General features: G+C 38.9%; 1 protein-coding gene across 1 annotated transcript in view; it reads right to left on the minus strand.

The window, feature by feature from the left end:
- Window positions 1–552: 552 nt before the first annotated feature.
- The window catches only part of STK38L (serine/threonine kinase 38 like), a 61,878-nt gene continuing 45,441 nt past the window's right edge, over window positions 553–16,989 (minus strand). The window contains exons 6-14 of the mRNA XM_038386851.2: window positions 15,120–15,243; window positions 14,381–14,535; window positions 13,315–13,417; window positions 12,007–12,068; window positions 10,005–10,122; window positions 9,417–9,540; window positions 6,109–6,204; window positions 5,071–5,162; window positions 553–3,357 (exon numbers count right to left, since the gene is read on the minus strand). Coding sequence (XP_038242779.1) covers window positions 3,230–3,357; window positions 5,071–5,162; window positions 6,109–6,204; window positions 9,417–9,540; window positions 10,005–10,122; window positions 12,007–12,068; window positions 13,315–13,417; window positions 14,381–14,535; window positions 15,120–15,243 — 1,002 coding nt within the window. The 3' untranslated portion in view covers window positions 553–3,229. The remainder of the gene's footprint in view (window positions 3,358–5,070; window positions 5,163–6,108; window positions 6,205–9,416; window positions 9,541–10,004; window positions 10,123–12,006; window positions 12,069–13,314; window positions 13,418–14,380; window positions 14,536–15,119; window positions 15,244–16,989) is intronic.

Raw genomic sequence — 16,989 nt, forward strand, 5'->3', positions numbered from 1 at the left:
GTGTTGGGCTCTCTCAGATCCTGGGACAAGGAAGGGGAGCTTTTTAATTGGACTATCTTCTGTTGGTGGAAGGGACAAGCTATCAAGCTTCATGACCTGAAGAAGAGCTCTGTGAAGCTCAGAAACTTGTCCCTTCCACCCCCAAAAGCATCTCAGTAAAATATATTACATGTAATCATTTGCAATAGTTGCCACAGAGATAATATGCGCCGGGGAAGGGAGGTGGTTCTTCCCATAACAAAGAGGTGGGACAACTTCTCCACGACAGACTCAATTTACTAAAATGTGGTTAACACAGGAAAAAGTTTGGGAAGCTATAATAAATAGTAATAACTATTTTTAAACATATGGTTGCAGTCTATGTAATGATAGCAACAGCAGCATGGCTAATTGTTTTGACCAAAGGCAACTGTAGCTTTGACTGGTGTATGATGGAATTCAGTATGGGCATATCCAACACTGAAAGCCTTCAAATGTCTCAGAAGTCCTCTGTCATCCACGCATTTGGAAAGGGAAACAAAATGACATCATGAACTGGGTTAAAAAAACTGCAACTTTACAAAAGAATGCTACGTTTATTTTCAAATGCTGTAAAAAGCCTCATATAAATCTTTTATAATGCTTCTATGCAACTTTCCCCACCACAACCAATGCAACAGTCCAGGAAAAAAAAATATAGCAGTTGTCATTTAGACTCAGAGAATGAGCTTTTGTAATATGAACAACATTAAAAGGACAAGGTACAGTATGTTACAATGCTTGAAATTATCTCACACTGTATGCAATGACATAGGTTTTTAATAATTGACCTATAAAAATAAAATTTACCTAACTCGTCAGCAAGGCAAATTAACAGTGCAAATGCAGTCTCAACATTATTCAATTCTGAATGCTGGCAACACTACTTTGTATTTTTAACCCCTTCTCACACAACAAAATAATCCTCCTGACCATCATTTACTGCCTATACCTCAGTTAATTAACCCATGCTGATTCAAGAGAGACCCAAGTCCAAAAATTCAGCTTTATTTCAATCCAACCTTCCTCCTCAGTTTGGGGATAGTCAGATACAGGATTTTGGTTCAGGCTCACCTCTATGCAACTGATGATTTAACAGTTTCTCCTGCTGGAATAGGTTAACTTCCCAGAAAAAAACCCTTTTATGAATTGTGAATTATGAATTTATGAACCCCATTCCACATTTAACATAAGTTAACAAAACATAGGCATGGAAATCAAAACTTCACAAGGTTGCAATCATCAAGCCATTTCAGGATCTTTGGTACTCTGAGAATAAGGAAGAAAATGGCACAATGACAAACACTGGCAAAAAGAAAAAAAGATAAAATTAACAAGCAAAAAGTATGTTGCACTTCCTTGTTTTTGTAAAGCCAGTGTAGATAAACCTTCTGTTGCCTTTAGATCATTACAGTATCACAGTTTTGCCTTTAAAAAGAATTCCCACTACCCTTCTAAAAGCAGCATACTAATATTTTCTTTAATTTGACTTGCTGATTAGATTAAAATAATGCCATTTTTTCAGAAAATAAAGAAATTCGACTATCATGATAAAGGAGATTATTATGCTAAATATACTGCAGTAAGTCTCCCTAACAGTGTAACTCCTATGTGAGCATTCATTTGATTAGCCATCAGCAGTTTTATATGCAAATTATCTTTAGTGTTATGAGTAGGAGGGTGTAGCTTTTTCCCTGGTGATAAACCAATTAACATGTACAGACAAGTCAGTGTAGTAGATAGCTTTAAGTTCAATGTATATACTTCTCCTCTCCTCCCACACACAAATAACCAGTTTTTCTGAGTGTTTGCTATTTCCATTAAATCTCCTTAATAAATTACCTTCAGGTATCTTGGAAAGTTCAATCACATAGGGCACATTTTTTTTTTAATTTTTATAAAGAATGGCTACTTACTCTGTATTAACTGTGGTTCTTCAAGATGTGTGGCCCACATGGATTCCACTTCTGTGGTGCATGCGCCTAATAAGTGTGAGATTAGATTATTTTGATTAGCAGCGTCTGTTGAGGCCGCATCTGCATCCTGGATGTTCTGAGAGCATAAGGGCCAGAGCGGGCCCAACCATCCCACAGGGAAGGTGGTCAGTCAGTGAACACATCTCAAAGAACCACAGTTACTGTACTGCAAGTAATCTTGTTTACGTGATTGTCCATGTGTGTGCCACTTCTGGTGCCTCACAAGCCATGACCTCACTGTCAAGAGATCTACTTGCACTCTGTTTAAACAATGGTTGCAGGACAGCTCTGCCAAAGTGGACATCAGATCTGGAACTCTCTACTAAGGAATAGTACTGAATGAAAATGTGGACTGAAGTCCAGGTAGCTGCCCTACATAGCTCAAAAAAGGGAATGCCACTTAGAGAAGCTGCAGAGGCATGATGGAATGGGCCCTGTTCTTCAGAAGTGGAGCTACAGAAGTTGATTAATAAGGTTAAGGGTGGAACCTGTCCTAGAGTTGGTATGCTCTCACTGCTGAGCAAGAGGAGGAGTATCTTTCTTCCATAGAAGGAGCTACCCTTTCAGGTGTTCTCGGGAGCTCTGAAATATCTGTACCAAGGTGAGAGGCTTCTTTGAGGAAAAGAGCAATGTTGTCTCTGGTTGTTTGATGACTGTTAAACTACTCTGTGCATGGGTGCATGTACACCAGGAGAGGAATCCATGTGGACAATCACTCGAAGGAGACCTTTACAAATATGGTTGATGGTTTTTATACTGTATATTTATATCTAATACCCACCAGGTCAGCAGTAAAATAATGGTGTTACAACATTAGCCCATGTTGCTTTTTAAAATGATATGTTTTTCTCCTGGGTGGATTAGATGGCTTACAGTACAAACAAAGCCACAGTACACAGAGGCATAATTAACCTTTATACACACGTAGGCAGTGCACTTACAAAGGGATGTATGATCCTTTTATTCCAGTACCTTTGTATAATAAAGTTAACAAAAATATTCAAATATTAAAAAAAAAAAAAAAAAAAAAAAAGAAAGAAAGAAAGAAAAGCCAGCTGGCACTGCCAACTAATTCCTGTAGTAGTCTTAGAAATCCTAATCCCGTAGAATTTCCTTGTGAAGTCAATGCGCACCAGAGTCACTGTATTGATATCTATGCCAAGCAGGTCTGGTGATGCAGCTACCTGAGGTTTTTTGTTTGTTTTGTTTTTAATTTTGTGGGGTTTTGTTTTGTTTCACAACTTCCCAGCTTTCATGTAGGAAGGGATAGAGCCACGCTGTGTAAGCCCTTCAAACCTCTTGTAGGTATAATTGAGGAAAACCCAGTCTTTGGATTTGTAGTCAGGTTCTGTGGTATTTGGCACTGGAATGTAGAAATCAAAAGGAAAGAATTAAAAAAATTAGTATTGCTGGTCAGAGAAGTTGCCACGCAATGTCAGGCAAACAATCCTGAAGTTGGTTCTCTCTAGCATCATAAAGACTGCAGGTGAAATCCTGGTCCTAGTAAAGTCAATGGAAGTTTTGCCATTAACTTCAGAAGGGCCAGGGTATCACCCGGCATCTTTGAGGAAGGAATGCCCTTTATATTGCCTGCCACAGTAAGTTACTGATCCACAACTGTGACCACAATTAAAAAAAAAAAAAAAAAAAAAAAAAAAACAACTTTTAGGAGTTCTCTCACACACACACACACACACACACACACACACACGGTATCCCACCAGAAACAGCAGCAACAAATCAGACCTTTCCCAACAGGATTGTATCACTCTATATTTACACTCTGTTTGAATTTCTTCACTACTTAGTGCTTTTGTGATGTTTGTAGAACATTTAGAAGAGCTAACATTTTACTTTATGAACATCTAATATTATTCCAGTGCTGAACATAGAATTGTTCTTGTAAAATAATTACTCAGAATAAATGTTCCTATAGTTTTAGGCCAACATTTTCAGACTTGGTGCTGAAAGTTAGATTCTCAAGTTCATATTTAGGCATCTAAAGAATAAGCAACATTTTCTGTGATACTGTGTATCACAAATGCCTATTAAAGTCAATGGAGTAATAGATCCTCAAAACTTATGAAAATAAATCCATGTAATTTAATTAGCTGCCTAAATATAGACTTGGGTACCTAACTTTAGGCATCCAGGTTTGAAAATTCTGGCATTAAAGGAAGAGGAAAACCAACTTGCCATAATATAGAAGCCATTTCAGAGTTACAGAAAAAAAATTAAGATTTTGGGTAAGTGGGAGGAGCTAGAAGAATAGTAAAGACTGTTTGACGCCAACATACTTAAGCATAAAGAAAAGGAGTACTTGTGGCACCTTAGAGACTAACAAATTTATTAGAGCATAAGCTTTCGTGAGCTACAGCTCACTTCATCGGATGCATTTGGTGGAAACTTAAGCATGCATCTCAACACACATAAATAGTATAATTGAAGCCAGTGGGAGCTGAGGGAACCCATCACCTTGCAGATTCAGGTCTCATACATTTAAAAATCTCCTGCTATATGCGGACCTAACTTTTTGAAAAGTGCCTATATGACTTACAATGAGAATTAGGTTCCCAAGTATCTAATGGTCCTTAGTACTGCTGCTTGTCTATCGTTTAGATGCTTTTGAAATTTTGCCCATAAAGAATATAACATTTGCTTCTGGCTTAAATTTCAGTGTTACCAAACATCTGAAACCAATTAGTGCAATACATTTTACCAAAAATGTGGTGATATTGTCTATATGGTGAATCCTGTAGCTGCTTGCCATTAAGGCAACACACCTTCTCTCTCACACCCACATGCACACACACCCCTTTTCCCCCTAGATTAACTCCAATATTAAAAAGCTATCTTTTCACACTGCCCGAGAAAGAGGATTAAGGAAGAGGTAATTCACAGATTTACATTTTTTTTATTTAAATGCAATTCACTAACAAAGTTCCCAGATAATCCAAATACAGTGCAGGTCTGAAGTAGTTGGATCAAGATACTGGAAAAATGAATATAATGGAAATAAAACGTATGGTTATATTTTGGGATGTGTTAGATACGACTGCAATTTACAAGGTCTCACCTGGCTGTAAAATATCAGATTCAGGAAATTCATCAAAATTGGAAGTGTCATCAATACTTTTGATTTCTATAGGGATTGCAGCTGGCCTCTCCCTACACAAAAATAAAAGAGAACCGAACAGTAAGAAAAGCTTCATTACCTTTTAATTTTGCTACAGGATGACAATATCCCCCTTGTAAACACGAAGGTCAAGATCCTCAGCTGGTGTACAATGTTATACCTCCACTGACTTCAACTGAGCTAAGTGAGCTCTGGGATTGGGTGGGGTGACCATCAAGGAGAAATATGGGCTTTTACATATGAAGGTACAATATGTACAAGACACAGGTTTACCTTGCATCCTGAAAGGATGGTAGCAGCAGCAGTCCCTACTGGCCATATTTTGAGTGCCACTGAAGTCAGTTTTAAAAGAGATGCCTCTGTTTCATTCATAGTTGCAGCCTTTTCTCCTTTTCATTCTCTTTCTCCTTTTGATTTCTGTGTATGATCTTTTTGTTTGCTATTTTTATTTGCTGGGGTTTTTTAATTTTCTTTTTTTCCCCTCCTCAAATGACCTGGTCAGAAGGCTACATGCTACCTGCAGGTGACCACTGGCTGCTCTCTGGGAATTGGCTACATTTATTTTCAAAGCCATGAGCTATACTGGCAGCCTGTTACAGTACGGGTAGCTGTGGGAACAGGGGGAGAGGTGGGTGGCTTCTAAGGTCTGGCCCACTGCAGCCATGGGAGCAAACATGCTGGCGGTAGGCGAGTGCAAATCAGGAATCACTCTGCTTTCCCTGCCACCATTGCTTTCTGTCCTGCATCACTGCAAAATAGTCTGGATTCTCTCTAGTTTAGGGAATGCTGCATAAACGACTGATCAGCTCTATGAATGTCAGTTTCCCTCCTCTGAGAACAAGGCTGGAATTGCTTGTTTTTCCCAAGAGGTACACTTTAAAATAAAAAGCTAATTAAGACAAGTTATTCCTGCCTTTACAACATATGAAATTATTGCTACCAAGATTTCCATCCAATATACAAAGCACATCTATATACCTGATATGTCCCCAGTCAACTTCTTCAAAAAATGGATGATCCTTTATTTCCTCTACTCCATTACTACCAATTCTATTTTCTGAATCAATACAGAATCTGACAGGTAGAAAAGGAAGAATGTTACAATCAATGCAAAAAGGAGCCTATAAAATAAATCATTGTACAATCCTGTAGCAGAAATTTTATAAAATCCTTTAAAATTGTTTTATCTTTGGATTGTTCAACATCCCATTACACCTAGAAAAATCACGGAAATAAAATGTTGTCCATCATACTATAGAAGGCACAGTGCTACAATGGTAATATCTCATATTTCCCCTCCAGCCCCAGGCTTCTGTGACCAAGTTGCTGCCAGAGCTGGTTATTATTCCAAAGTAGTAAACAGGAAGACGTTTAGTTTCCTGGAATTTCCAGTTTTTCCATATGGTCTGGCCCAAGAGAGATACCTTGATTTTAAAGCATCCATTTCTGCTAAGTACGCACTCTTTTTAACCAACCTCCAAAACCTCCTTATCCTCCCGCATTACACAGCAGCACGTTCCACCAGACAAGCAGTCAGTGCTGCGCTGTGATTCAGCCTCCTGGAACTGGTAGTTTAGCCACCAGACAATTGGAGAAGCAAGTGCCTTGTCAAGCATCCATAATGGAGAAAACAACAAGGCCCTTTCAAACAAAGAGCCCAGTCCCTCTAAGTTCTAAGCCACCCATTGATCTCATGGGAGTTGAATCCACTCAGCAACTTGCAGATTGGGCCTTCAGCGTGCTGCATGACACTGTGCTGCCCTCCCATAAACCCCTTTGCTGACGGACATGCTGCTTTTGAATAAACTAATATTGCTTCTGAAAGTTGATTTGTTTAACTACTTTCCACATCTGCTCTCATGTAGTCATCCGTTCTGCACGGAAAGCAGTAGACAATTTGTGCTCAGCAGCAATTGTTGTCCAGCAGATGGAAGATTCTCTCCATTATTTCAGGCAACAGAGTTACAAGAATGTGTGTTCGGCAGTCGCTAACACACTCAGAGCAATTCATTTATAAGAATCAATCTGGGTAACTGGCTATACCTAAATGATCACAACATCCAGATTCATAAAAGATGTTACTTGCCAAACCTTCACAGAAACAAAACTCTTTCTTGCCAGCACAAAGCAAGTTCTGACAAGCATTTCAGTAATGTGACAAGTCAGTCAGGTTATAAATTGACTAAGCCATACTCCCACAAGAGTAATATTCTTGTCTTACATCTGAATGGCATTCATAGGAAATAATTTCACACCTCAACCTTTGAATATATCAAAGTACCCTTCCGCCAAAAAATAAAGCCAATGAAAAATTATTTCTAATCTGATCCTTGAAACCAAATCCCTATGGGTCAATCAATATTAAGTAAGGAACACCACCACCATCACCAAGAAATGGCTTTTGGAAAATGTGATTTTATCCAGACAGCCCAACAACTCTATATTGGGGATCTCAGGACAAATTACTTGGTGGCCTTGGAGTGCAGCCACCAACTCTTGCTGCTGGCCACTCTCACGCTTTTTCCTAAAATACTTAGTTAACTTTGGATGTATATATGTGCATATTTATTGGTTTTTCCTAAATTATTTTAATTTATTCATAGCTAGCTAGTAAGTCAATTGGGAAAAGTGATATTAACAAACATACAAGTATCATTTACTCAGCCCCAGCAAATGTGGGGGCAAATTAAGCCCTGGTTGAGGGGTCAGGGGGAGCGGGGGGGGGGAGCAGGGACCATGGGGATGGGTGGCTGGGTGAGGCAGCAGGGGGCCAGAGCCTGAAGCTGAGGGGAGGGGGCTTGGGGACAGCCCAAAGCTGCGCGGACAGAGCCTGGGGCCCACCACCACACATTCAGAGCTCAGGGCTGGAGCCCGAAGCCCCATGGCCAGAAGGTGAGGAACTCACCAAGTGACTGCTCCTTCAGCGTTGTGCCCCAGGTGTCTCCAGAGGGGGGCAGGGTCCAACCCTTGCTGGAGGCCCCAGCAACCAACACTAAGGCACTGCATCCAGGAGCAATGGGGAGTGGAGGGAAGAAGGCACTGCGCTTTGCTCCTCTTCCCCCCCATCACAGCCCAAGAGGCTGTGGCTGCAAGAAAAGTTCACGGTGGCCACATGCAACCACAATGGCTGCATTTGAGAAATGCTGATTAAGTCAAACTCCATTATATCTGCTGTGTTGTTTTGTTTAGCTCTGAATTGATGTGCTTTACGTGCTGGATGCTGTTCAGTTATTCCAGTTCCCGATGGATAACAAAAATCAAATTTTCAAAAACATTCTTTTTCTTTCAGATCTGTTCTGTCTCTGTTCCTGGAGACAGACACTCCAAGAGATTTGCAGTTGCATTATTCCTGTTCCCTCATGCAAAGCATTCAGATGAGAATTTGGAACATATTTTTGTGAGGTGCAATTGAAAAACTGAAAAATTGAAATAATTTACCAAGAACGGATGAAGTGGATAGCGGAAAGGATGAAGTGGGAGAGGTACCTGGATGGGGTCCTTCAATTTCTTTTTCAACCTAAAACCTTCTCTGTGTCTAAAATTAAAAGATGCTTTGATCTTCCACTTGATTGAATAATTTATCCCAGATAACTGTGGACCATTATTAATAATTTTTATAGTGCTTGTCACAAAAGACTGCTTCTAAAGTTGTATCTTTTGAAAGGTAGCTGTAATAAAGACTAATGCAGCCCACGCATCTCATGCTTTACAAGACCAAGTATTACACACTAAAATCTATTATCACTGTTCTTTTCCTGCATCCTCATGATCCTCCCTTTATTCCTCCCCTCTCCTCATTTCTTATATTCTTTCAGGGCCCAGTCATGCAGTTCTAATACAGATAAAACTTCCATTGAATGGGGGTTCTGTCAGCCTCTGATGAAGTGAGCTGTAGCTCACGAAAGCTTATGCTCAAATAAATTTGTTAGTCTCTAAGGTGCCACAAGTACTCCTTTACTTTTTGCGAATACAGACTAACATGGCTGCTACCCTGAAACATATAAATTAGTGTAATTCAGGACTTCCCTCCTTAGGGCGTACTCTTGCTCCCATCAACTTCAGTGGAAGCTTTTCATTAACTTCAGCAGTAGCAGAATCTGGCCCAGTGAGCTGAACTTCCGTCCCTGTAAGCTTTGCCTCAGGAAATTGTTTTATGGGGAGAAAGAGAGGAGTTCAGCACCTTTCCATCCTACAGAAATGAGTTTCTCCACACACTGGAAAATGAACATAATGGAAGAGGATAATGTCTATGGATCTGAATGGCCACAAGTGTTTTAGTTACTCACCTTAGAATTAAGTCTTTTGCTTTCTCTGAAATGGGCACTTCTGGAGGAAATACCAATGTTTCTTTCCAGTTCATAACTTTCCTATAAGTTTCTTGTGGCGTTTCTGAGCAGAAAGGTGGATACCCTATATACATGGAAAAAAGCTTAATGAGCTTTTCCAACATTAGAAAAATGTACCTAGGCCCAGTCTGACACAAAACAAAGCCATTTTGTTACCTCTCCCTCAAAAAGTTCTGCATGGCAATGTCAACTACAAAAATTCTCTCCTTGAAAACTACCAAATACTTTTGGAATTGTAAAATCAAAAGGTTAAGGGAACTGAATCTGTAAAAATTTTTAACAGTGAGGCCGATCAACCACTGGACCAAACTACTAAGGGAAGTGGTGCATTCTCCATCTCTTAATGTCTTCAAATTAAGAGTGAATGCCCTTCTGGAAGATCTACTTAGTTGAACATGAATTGTTGAACTCAATAAAAAAAAGTTACTAGCTGAAATTCTATGCCCTGTGTTATACAGCAGGTCAGACTCAATCATTTTAGGGTCAGAAGGGACCATTAGACCTATCCCGGGGTTGGTAACAACATACCTATTAGCATTTCATACATAATCACTCCCAAAGACCACCAGTCACACAACTTGTTGTACCCAGTCTGCATGAATACTTCCGGAGCAATATAATCTGGGGTCCCAACAGTAGAATATGCCTGGAGAAAAAAAAGTAGGGGTTGGGTGGGCTCTTTATATGGGTTATACACTCAGCATTTTAAAGTTCTGTGAAAAAAACATATTGGAATTAATATATAGAGTACTGATATTTAGTGGAAAAAGGATAAGTCATTTGATAAGTCACAGTACATAAAACTCAAAAGAGACTGTTCATTTAGATACACAAGCACAGAACCAAAAATAACTTTGAAGTTAGACTGCCACTCCTCCCCCCAAAGTGTGACAAGACCATAGTACATACAGACTGAAATATCAACAATTTCTTAGATCGCATTTCTTTATATACATTTTAGCCTACTGTATTACTAGTAAATTACAAAAGAAGTCAGAAAAAGTGTACCTTCAACATCTGACACTCCTGAAACACTAACAAACTGTTCTGTATATGAGCGTGTCTGCATTGCAGAATTAACTCAGGCTCTTATGCAGGTGTTTCCCCTATCATGGCTCCCATTCACACACAAAAAAGTGAGGTGTGCTTTGTACCTGAGCTCGCTGGTCTATCCTGGGGTACAGGTTAAAGCTAGAGCTGGTCAGGAATTTCCCAACAGATGGAAATTTTGAATGTCACTCATCTCTACTTAAAGCCCAAATGCTAATTACACTCGGGGTGGTAACCTGCCTACTTTGCAGTGAGGACGCGGCCTCAATCACTCAACTGCTGATAGTTTTCCAATGCCTTCCCACAGATCCCCCTCCGTGTCCAGAAAGACAGAGACGTTCTCCTATAATTCACTAGGAAACAATCACAGAGCATCTCATTTTACTGAACTGCAAAGAACCATGGGATTTGACCTCAGAAGTCCTAGTACCTCACACAAGCAAGTGCAGTGCCAGTGTTGACTCAGTCTAATGGACATGGCTTTATGGTTTGGCTGCTCACATCCAAACTGGACCCACCCAGGGGCTCTCACCCAACTGCCAATCACCCAAGTTAACAGTGCAGTGAAGACACAACCTATAAAATTACAAAACACACAAGCAAACAGGTGTTTTGAAAAACAAATGTGTCAGATATTTTAAACCAGTTCAACCACTAACGTAAATTTTATCGAGTCAAGAAATGCCAAAGTTAAGGATCAGAGAGCAATGTTTCCTTGGCTGTACTGCACACATGCAATGTTTATTATTTTTTCTATTTATAAATATTTATTAATCTTTTCAAATACTTTTGTTGTTATTTTACGAGTTTAATATATTACAGTTTGTGATTTACAAAGCATACAATCAATTATATGAACTCAGTTGTACAATGTGGTTGAGTTACCTTTGCTGGTGGACTGTTTTTGAATATCCTTACTTAGGCACTAATCATGCAAACACTTGTTGTTAGCATTAATACAGTGTATGATGATAGCACTTAGAGGACCCAACTGAGAGGGGGGCCCTACTGTGCTAGGTAATATACAAACATATGTAAGAAGCAATCCCTGCTCTGAAGAGTTTCCAGTCTAAACAACAAGACAAATGAAAGGTGGGAAGGGAAACAAAAGCACAGAGAAGTGAATTGACTTGACAGCAGGTCCAGTGGCAGAGCCAGGAATAAGTGCTCCAGGTGGCAGATCTGTATAACAGTTTCCATGGCTCTATGCTATGAACATTTATACCAACTGAAGATCTGCCCTCAGGTCTTGTGACTGAATTTGGTGCCTTAACTACTAAACCACACTGCCTCTTTACTACAGTGGAACTACTCACACAAAGTTAAGTACATTCATGTTTGCGTGATCTGGGCCTTTGAGATTTTAAGGCAGCAACTTGAACATTAATGCAGATTTTTTAAGTTTGTCTGTACAAAGAGGTATGTGCAGACAACTTTATTTCTACAAAATGTAAATAGGTTCCACTGCAAAGTGACTCACCAGTTGTCGTCTGTTCTTCTTCCATGTTTCTGCTTTTCTCTTTGAGTTCATATTCTGAAATGCTTATTTACAAAACAGAGTTATTTAGACATTAAAAGATTTGTGAAAGAGTACAAGAAAGAAAGAAAAAATCAGCCCGATTGATAACATGTCGTTTTACAAAATAATCTTTTTGTATCTTTAAAATGCCCTATTACAGATTGTTTTTTTTTGGTAGAACTGGAGAGGGAAAAGGGAAGTTATGTCAAACAATTCTAAACTGCCCAGACGGGGAATGTTTAAAGTGCAATAGTAACAATACTCAGGTTTCAGAGTATTCAGAGTATTTCAGGTAGCAGCCGTGTTAGTCTATATCCGCAAAAAGAAAAGGAGTACTTGTGGCACCTTAGAGACCAACACATTTATTTGAGCATAAGCTTCCGTGAGCTCAGCTCACTTCAGCTCACGAAAGCTTATGCTCAAATAAATGTGTTAGTCTCTAAGATGCCACAAGTACTCCTTTTCTTTTTACTCCTTTCAGTTTGTATGATAAAACCCATTGTTTCATGTTCTCTGTGTGTGTATATAAAACTCCCCACTGTATTTTCCACTGATTGCATCCGATGAAGTGAGCAGTAGCTCATGAAAGCTTATGCTCAAATAAATTTGTTAGTCTCTAAGGTGCCATAAGTCCTCCTTTTCTTTTTAGTAACAATACTGATATTTGATACAATGATCAAAGGATTTCTTAATGTTTTACAAGATTAACTAACTGAAGTGCAACACCTTTATGTTGGGCCTGGTAATGTATATACACAGGTTACTCCTTCCACCAATAAAATACAGGCACCTCTGACCATGGCAGCCATTGCACAGCAAAGCTGGAAGTTAAGAACAAGGAATCCAAATTCAACCACAAGGGGAATTTAGATCAGAAGCATGTAATTAGTTACCTACCATTGAAATGTGACCATGGCAAACAGGATGACACCCTTACCATTATGAAAAGTTTCATGAGATCATTACTGATTCCAACTGATGAGGACATTCTAGCTGAAAGAATGTTTCCAGCAGTACAGGGTCCACTAACATTACGGGTGACGGGTTCAATTCAGACTCGGAGAAAAGTGCCACCTACAGAATCACCAATACCATCTCCTTCCTCTAATTCCTAGCTATTCTGTGGAGTCTTCTCCCATTCAAAAAACAACTCAACCCAACCCGGTCATGCTTATTCTGTGAAACCTAACAGGCTTAAAATTACAGTGTGGAATGGCTGCAGTCTAAAGCCATTTAACACTTTAACTAGAAGAAGACCTTTATACTTACAAAAGTCACTTGGTGGATTGTGTGTGAGGTTCCTGTAGAATTCAGTTCGATGAGCTTTCTTTAAACCAGTGCATAGTCCAAAATCAGATAGCTTCACATGACCCTACAGAATCAGAGAAGATAAAAACATTATTGGGAAAGTTGAGTGTTAGAGGAGCAACACATCTTAATAATGTTGCCTGCTCACTTCAGAAATGTGTGAAATGCAGATTTGTGCAGGATTATTTATCTAGAGGGCGTTATAATGACTGAATCTTTATACAGCAAGAAAGAATGATTTTTTCTTAGCAGGGGAATCATTGCCTCTTTTTTGTAATGAATGAACTATGCTTAATTATTCCAAAGAATTTTGGAGTTTTGTTTGTTTATCTGATGCTTGGGGTTAGAGGGGAAAAAAATGGAAAAGTATAATACTGTTTACTTAGGAAGTCTCAACTAGGATGAAATATACTTTAAAAAATTTAATATTGTGTTTTAATCCAGTTTTATAGCTAGATTTAGAAAGATACAAGGTGGTCCACAGACTCATGTAAGGTAACAGACTAGTTTAAATTCTTGGCTCTCACCAGTAAATCTCCCTTCTGATCAGTTAACAGATAAAAAGCCAAATGAGATAACGGCATCAAAAATTGATTACAAATGATCATTTAAAAGAAAAACTGAACATTTATGTAGCATTATCAGTATATTTTGTACTTTGTGCTTTTCTTAAAGTAACAGATTGCAACAACAATTAATGTATGTGAATGTGGTTTTAGCTTGACACTACAGTCTGCAAGTATATGAACATTGTAGATGGGTCTTTTCTAGCATCTAAGAAGATCCCCATTGTAAACACTTTCAGTAAAGTAAAACAATTCAGTGCTACTTTTGCTATGCTAATTGTATAGATGTTCTACAAGATAAAATATGGGAGGCAGATTCTGATTTCACTCCCACCAGTTTAAACACTAGTGTAATGCTAATGGCTACAATGGAGTTATTTCTGATTAACACTCATGTAAGGGAAATTGGCATCAGACAGTAGAAGTTTAAACTTAAATAGTTTACAAAACAAGTTACATGCCTTGGCATCCAGCAAGAGGTTATCTGGTTTAATATCTCTATGGATGAATCCCAACTGATGAATGGCATCGATGGCCAGCACAGTTTCAGAAATGTAAAATTGTGTTTCCTCTTCTGTTAAAGTGTCTTTCTTCATAAGTAAGGTCATCATATCACCTACCCACAGGAAAAAAAAAAAAACCACATCAGAAAGACAAGTGCATTTTAATTACCAAGGATAGCCTTACTGGAAATGTCAGTAGATTCCATTAGAATCCTACAATTGGCTTCCGCTGGTTTCAACTGCACGGAACTGCTAGCCCAATAGACCCATTGTTACTCTGCTTCAAAGCCTGTTTGGCAAATTGGACCTAGCAGGAACCAGCTGAAAATTATTAATTGGATTTTTAAGTAGGGTACTCGGTGAGGTAGAGTCAGTTTAATTACGTATCTCCTAACATATACCACACAGTAATTGTTTTCAGCAATAGCCACTTTCACAGTTATTGGCATCTGAAGAGAACAGCAGAACAGCTGATTACAGGAAATATTTCATCCAAAACCACAACTATGATTACAGATGTTTTAAAGGCTTAAAAAAAAAAAAATGAAAAAAAAAATGCAGGAATGGTGATATCACTGACCCTGGAATTTAACATAGCACAAAAATCCCATTAAGATTGCTTTTGTCATCAACGACATAAAAAAAGGAATAAATACTTTAAACAATGAGCCACTGAACTCATTGGTTTGCTTTTTACCTCCAGGTAGGAACTCCATGATCAGGTAAAGATTCCTTTTATCCTGAAAACTATAAAACATTTTCACCACCCAAGCACCATCCGCTTCAACCAATATGTCTCTTTCTGCTCTGATATGGGCCACCTACATGCACAGATAAACAAATTGTCATTAATATCAAGGACAATTATTACTTTAATATTAAATTGTATATCTAGTTACTGTAACAATCACTGCATTGTTCATGATCTCTGACGAAGAAACTGTTTATAATCCTGTGTCGGGGTGCTGGGCAACAGCAGCTAAGCCAGCACTCTGGTCACTGTAACTAATTACTCTAGAGTAGACCTCATTACGAAGAGCTGTGCCTAGCTGATGGGCTGAGGAGAACTAAGAAGCTAATTAGCCCATCAGGCAGATGATACAAATGGCACAGGAAGGAAGGAAGGGAGGGGAAGCAGAAAGAGAGAGAGATCTCCCCTGCCTCCGGAGCTGACGGCACCCTAGGACAGTAGGCATAAGGCTGTACAGCATATAAAAGAGTGGTGGAAACACTGTGATAAATAAACTGCATGGAGTGTTTTACCAATAAAAGGTCTCTGAGCAGTTTGTGGGCTTGAACAGAGAGGCAGGAACAAGCCGGCCCTGGTACACATCTCCGCACAGAATTTCTGTGAAGCCAACTGTGGGAGAATAACTACATGGCAGTCATGATTTTTTGGAGGCAAACTCCTGATTCAAGAGACCATTTCAAAGCATTCCCAAAGGCAGGATGCTGTTTGTAATGGGTGTTTCTATTTTATGCATGATATTCAGTAGTTGAACAGAGCTTGTGGAAAATGGAATTTCTTTGAATGTTTTATTGAAACTGGCTATTGGATTTTTTTATTTCAAGAAAGGCATTTTTTTACATATTAAAGTACAAAACCATGTCAAGGTCTGGTCTGTAATGTAACTTTCCCAATTGTGAATTCATAGATACCTACAAATGGCTGGAATGTAATTTGAAAGGCAATGTGAAAACCTGGTACAAATATTGAGTAAAGTATAGAATCTTGTCTTAAATCATGCAGAAACAGAGGTAAAATGGACAGGTGGAGTATTATTATTGACAATAATTATCAGACTTCTCATTTATGTAACCACAGTAAGTAAGCAGATAACTGTTTTGTATAATAGGTTCCTTATAGCACGATTGACAATGAATCTTCTCTAATAACAATGGGTTGGTTGCTAAATTAACCACATCTGTAGAAATGAGAGATATATTGGGTGCTGCCAATTTCAGCAGTTTTTACTTCAGAGCCTGTTTGTCTGGCAGAAGATTGGTTCCCTCATCAATACAGGTAAAATACAAGTGCCTGAGCTGCAGTGAAATATCCCAAGTAATATTCTGTTGGTTGCATACAACTTACGAGCAAAACTTTTGAAAAATATTGATCAACTGTTCACAAAATGCAATGAGAAATATTTTAGGCTTTGGGACTCTTATCTGAAAACAGTTTACAGAGTAGTACAAGTGGAAAAGCACCTTGACGTGCTATTTTTGTCTGCAGCACTGTCAGTTGGGAGAACTGTGGTGCTGTAAAGGGGAAGCATTTTAGTGGAGAAGAGGCTTGGTGCAGAAAGACTACATGGTATGATGTAACTCAGCGAGGTTCACTGGAACCTAGGGATAATGCAGCTAAGCACTGTATCCCACTGTACACTGAGTGTTCCCTAATTCTTAAAGAAATTGAAATATGAAGAGTTGAACAGCAATCCCTGACAGCTGAAGGTTTTTCATGCATCAGATACAAGAAATTATCTTACATGTTTCCAGCTTTCAGAGCTATTTTCACCAAGCAATAGAGAGACCTGAACTTTAATGCAATTTGTTTTACCTCCCTA

Source organism: Dermochelys coriacea, chromosome 1 (assembly GCF_009764565.3).
Source record: "Dermochelys coriacea isolate rDerCor1 chromosome 1, rDerCor1.pri.v4, whole genome shotgun sequence".
Lineage (NCBI taxonomy): Eukaryota > Metazoa > Chordata > Testudines > Dermochelyidae > Dermochelys > Dermochelys coriacea.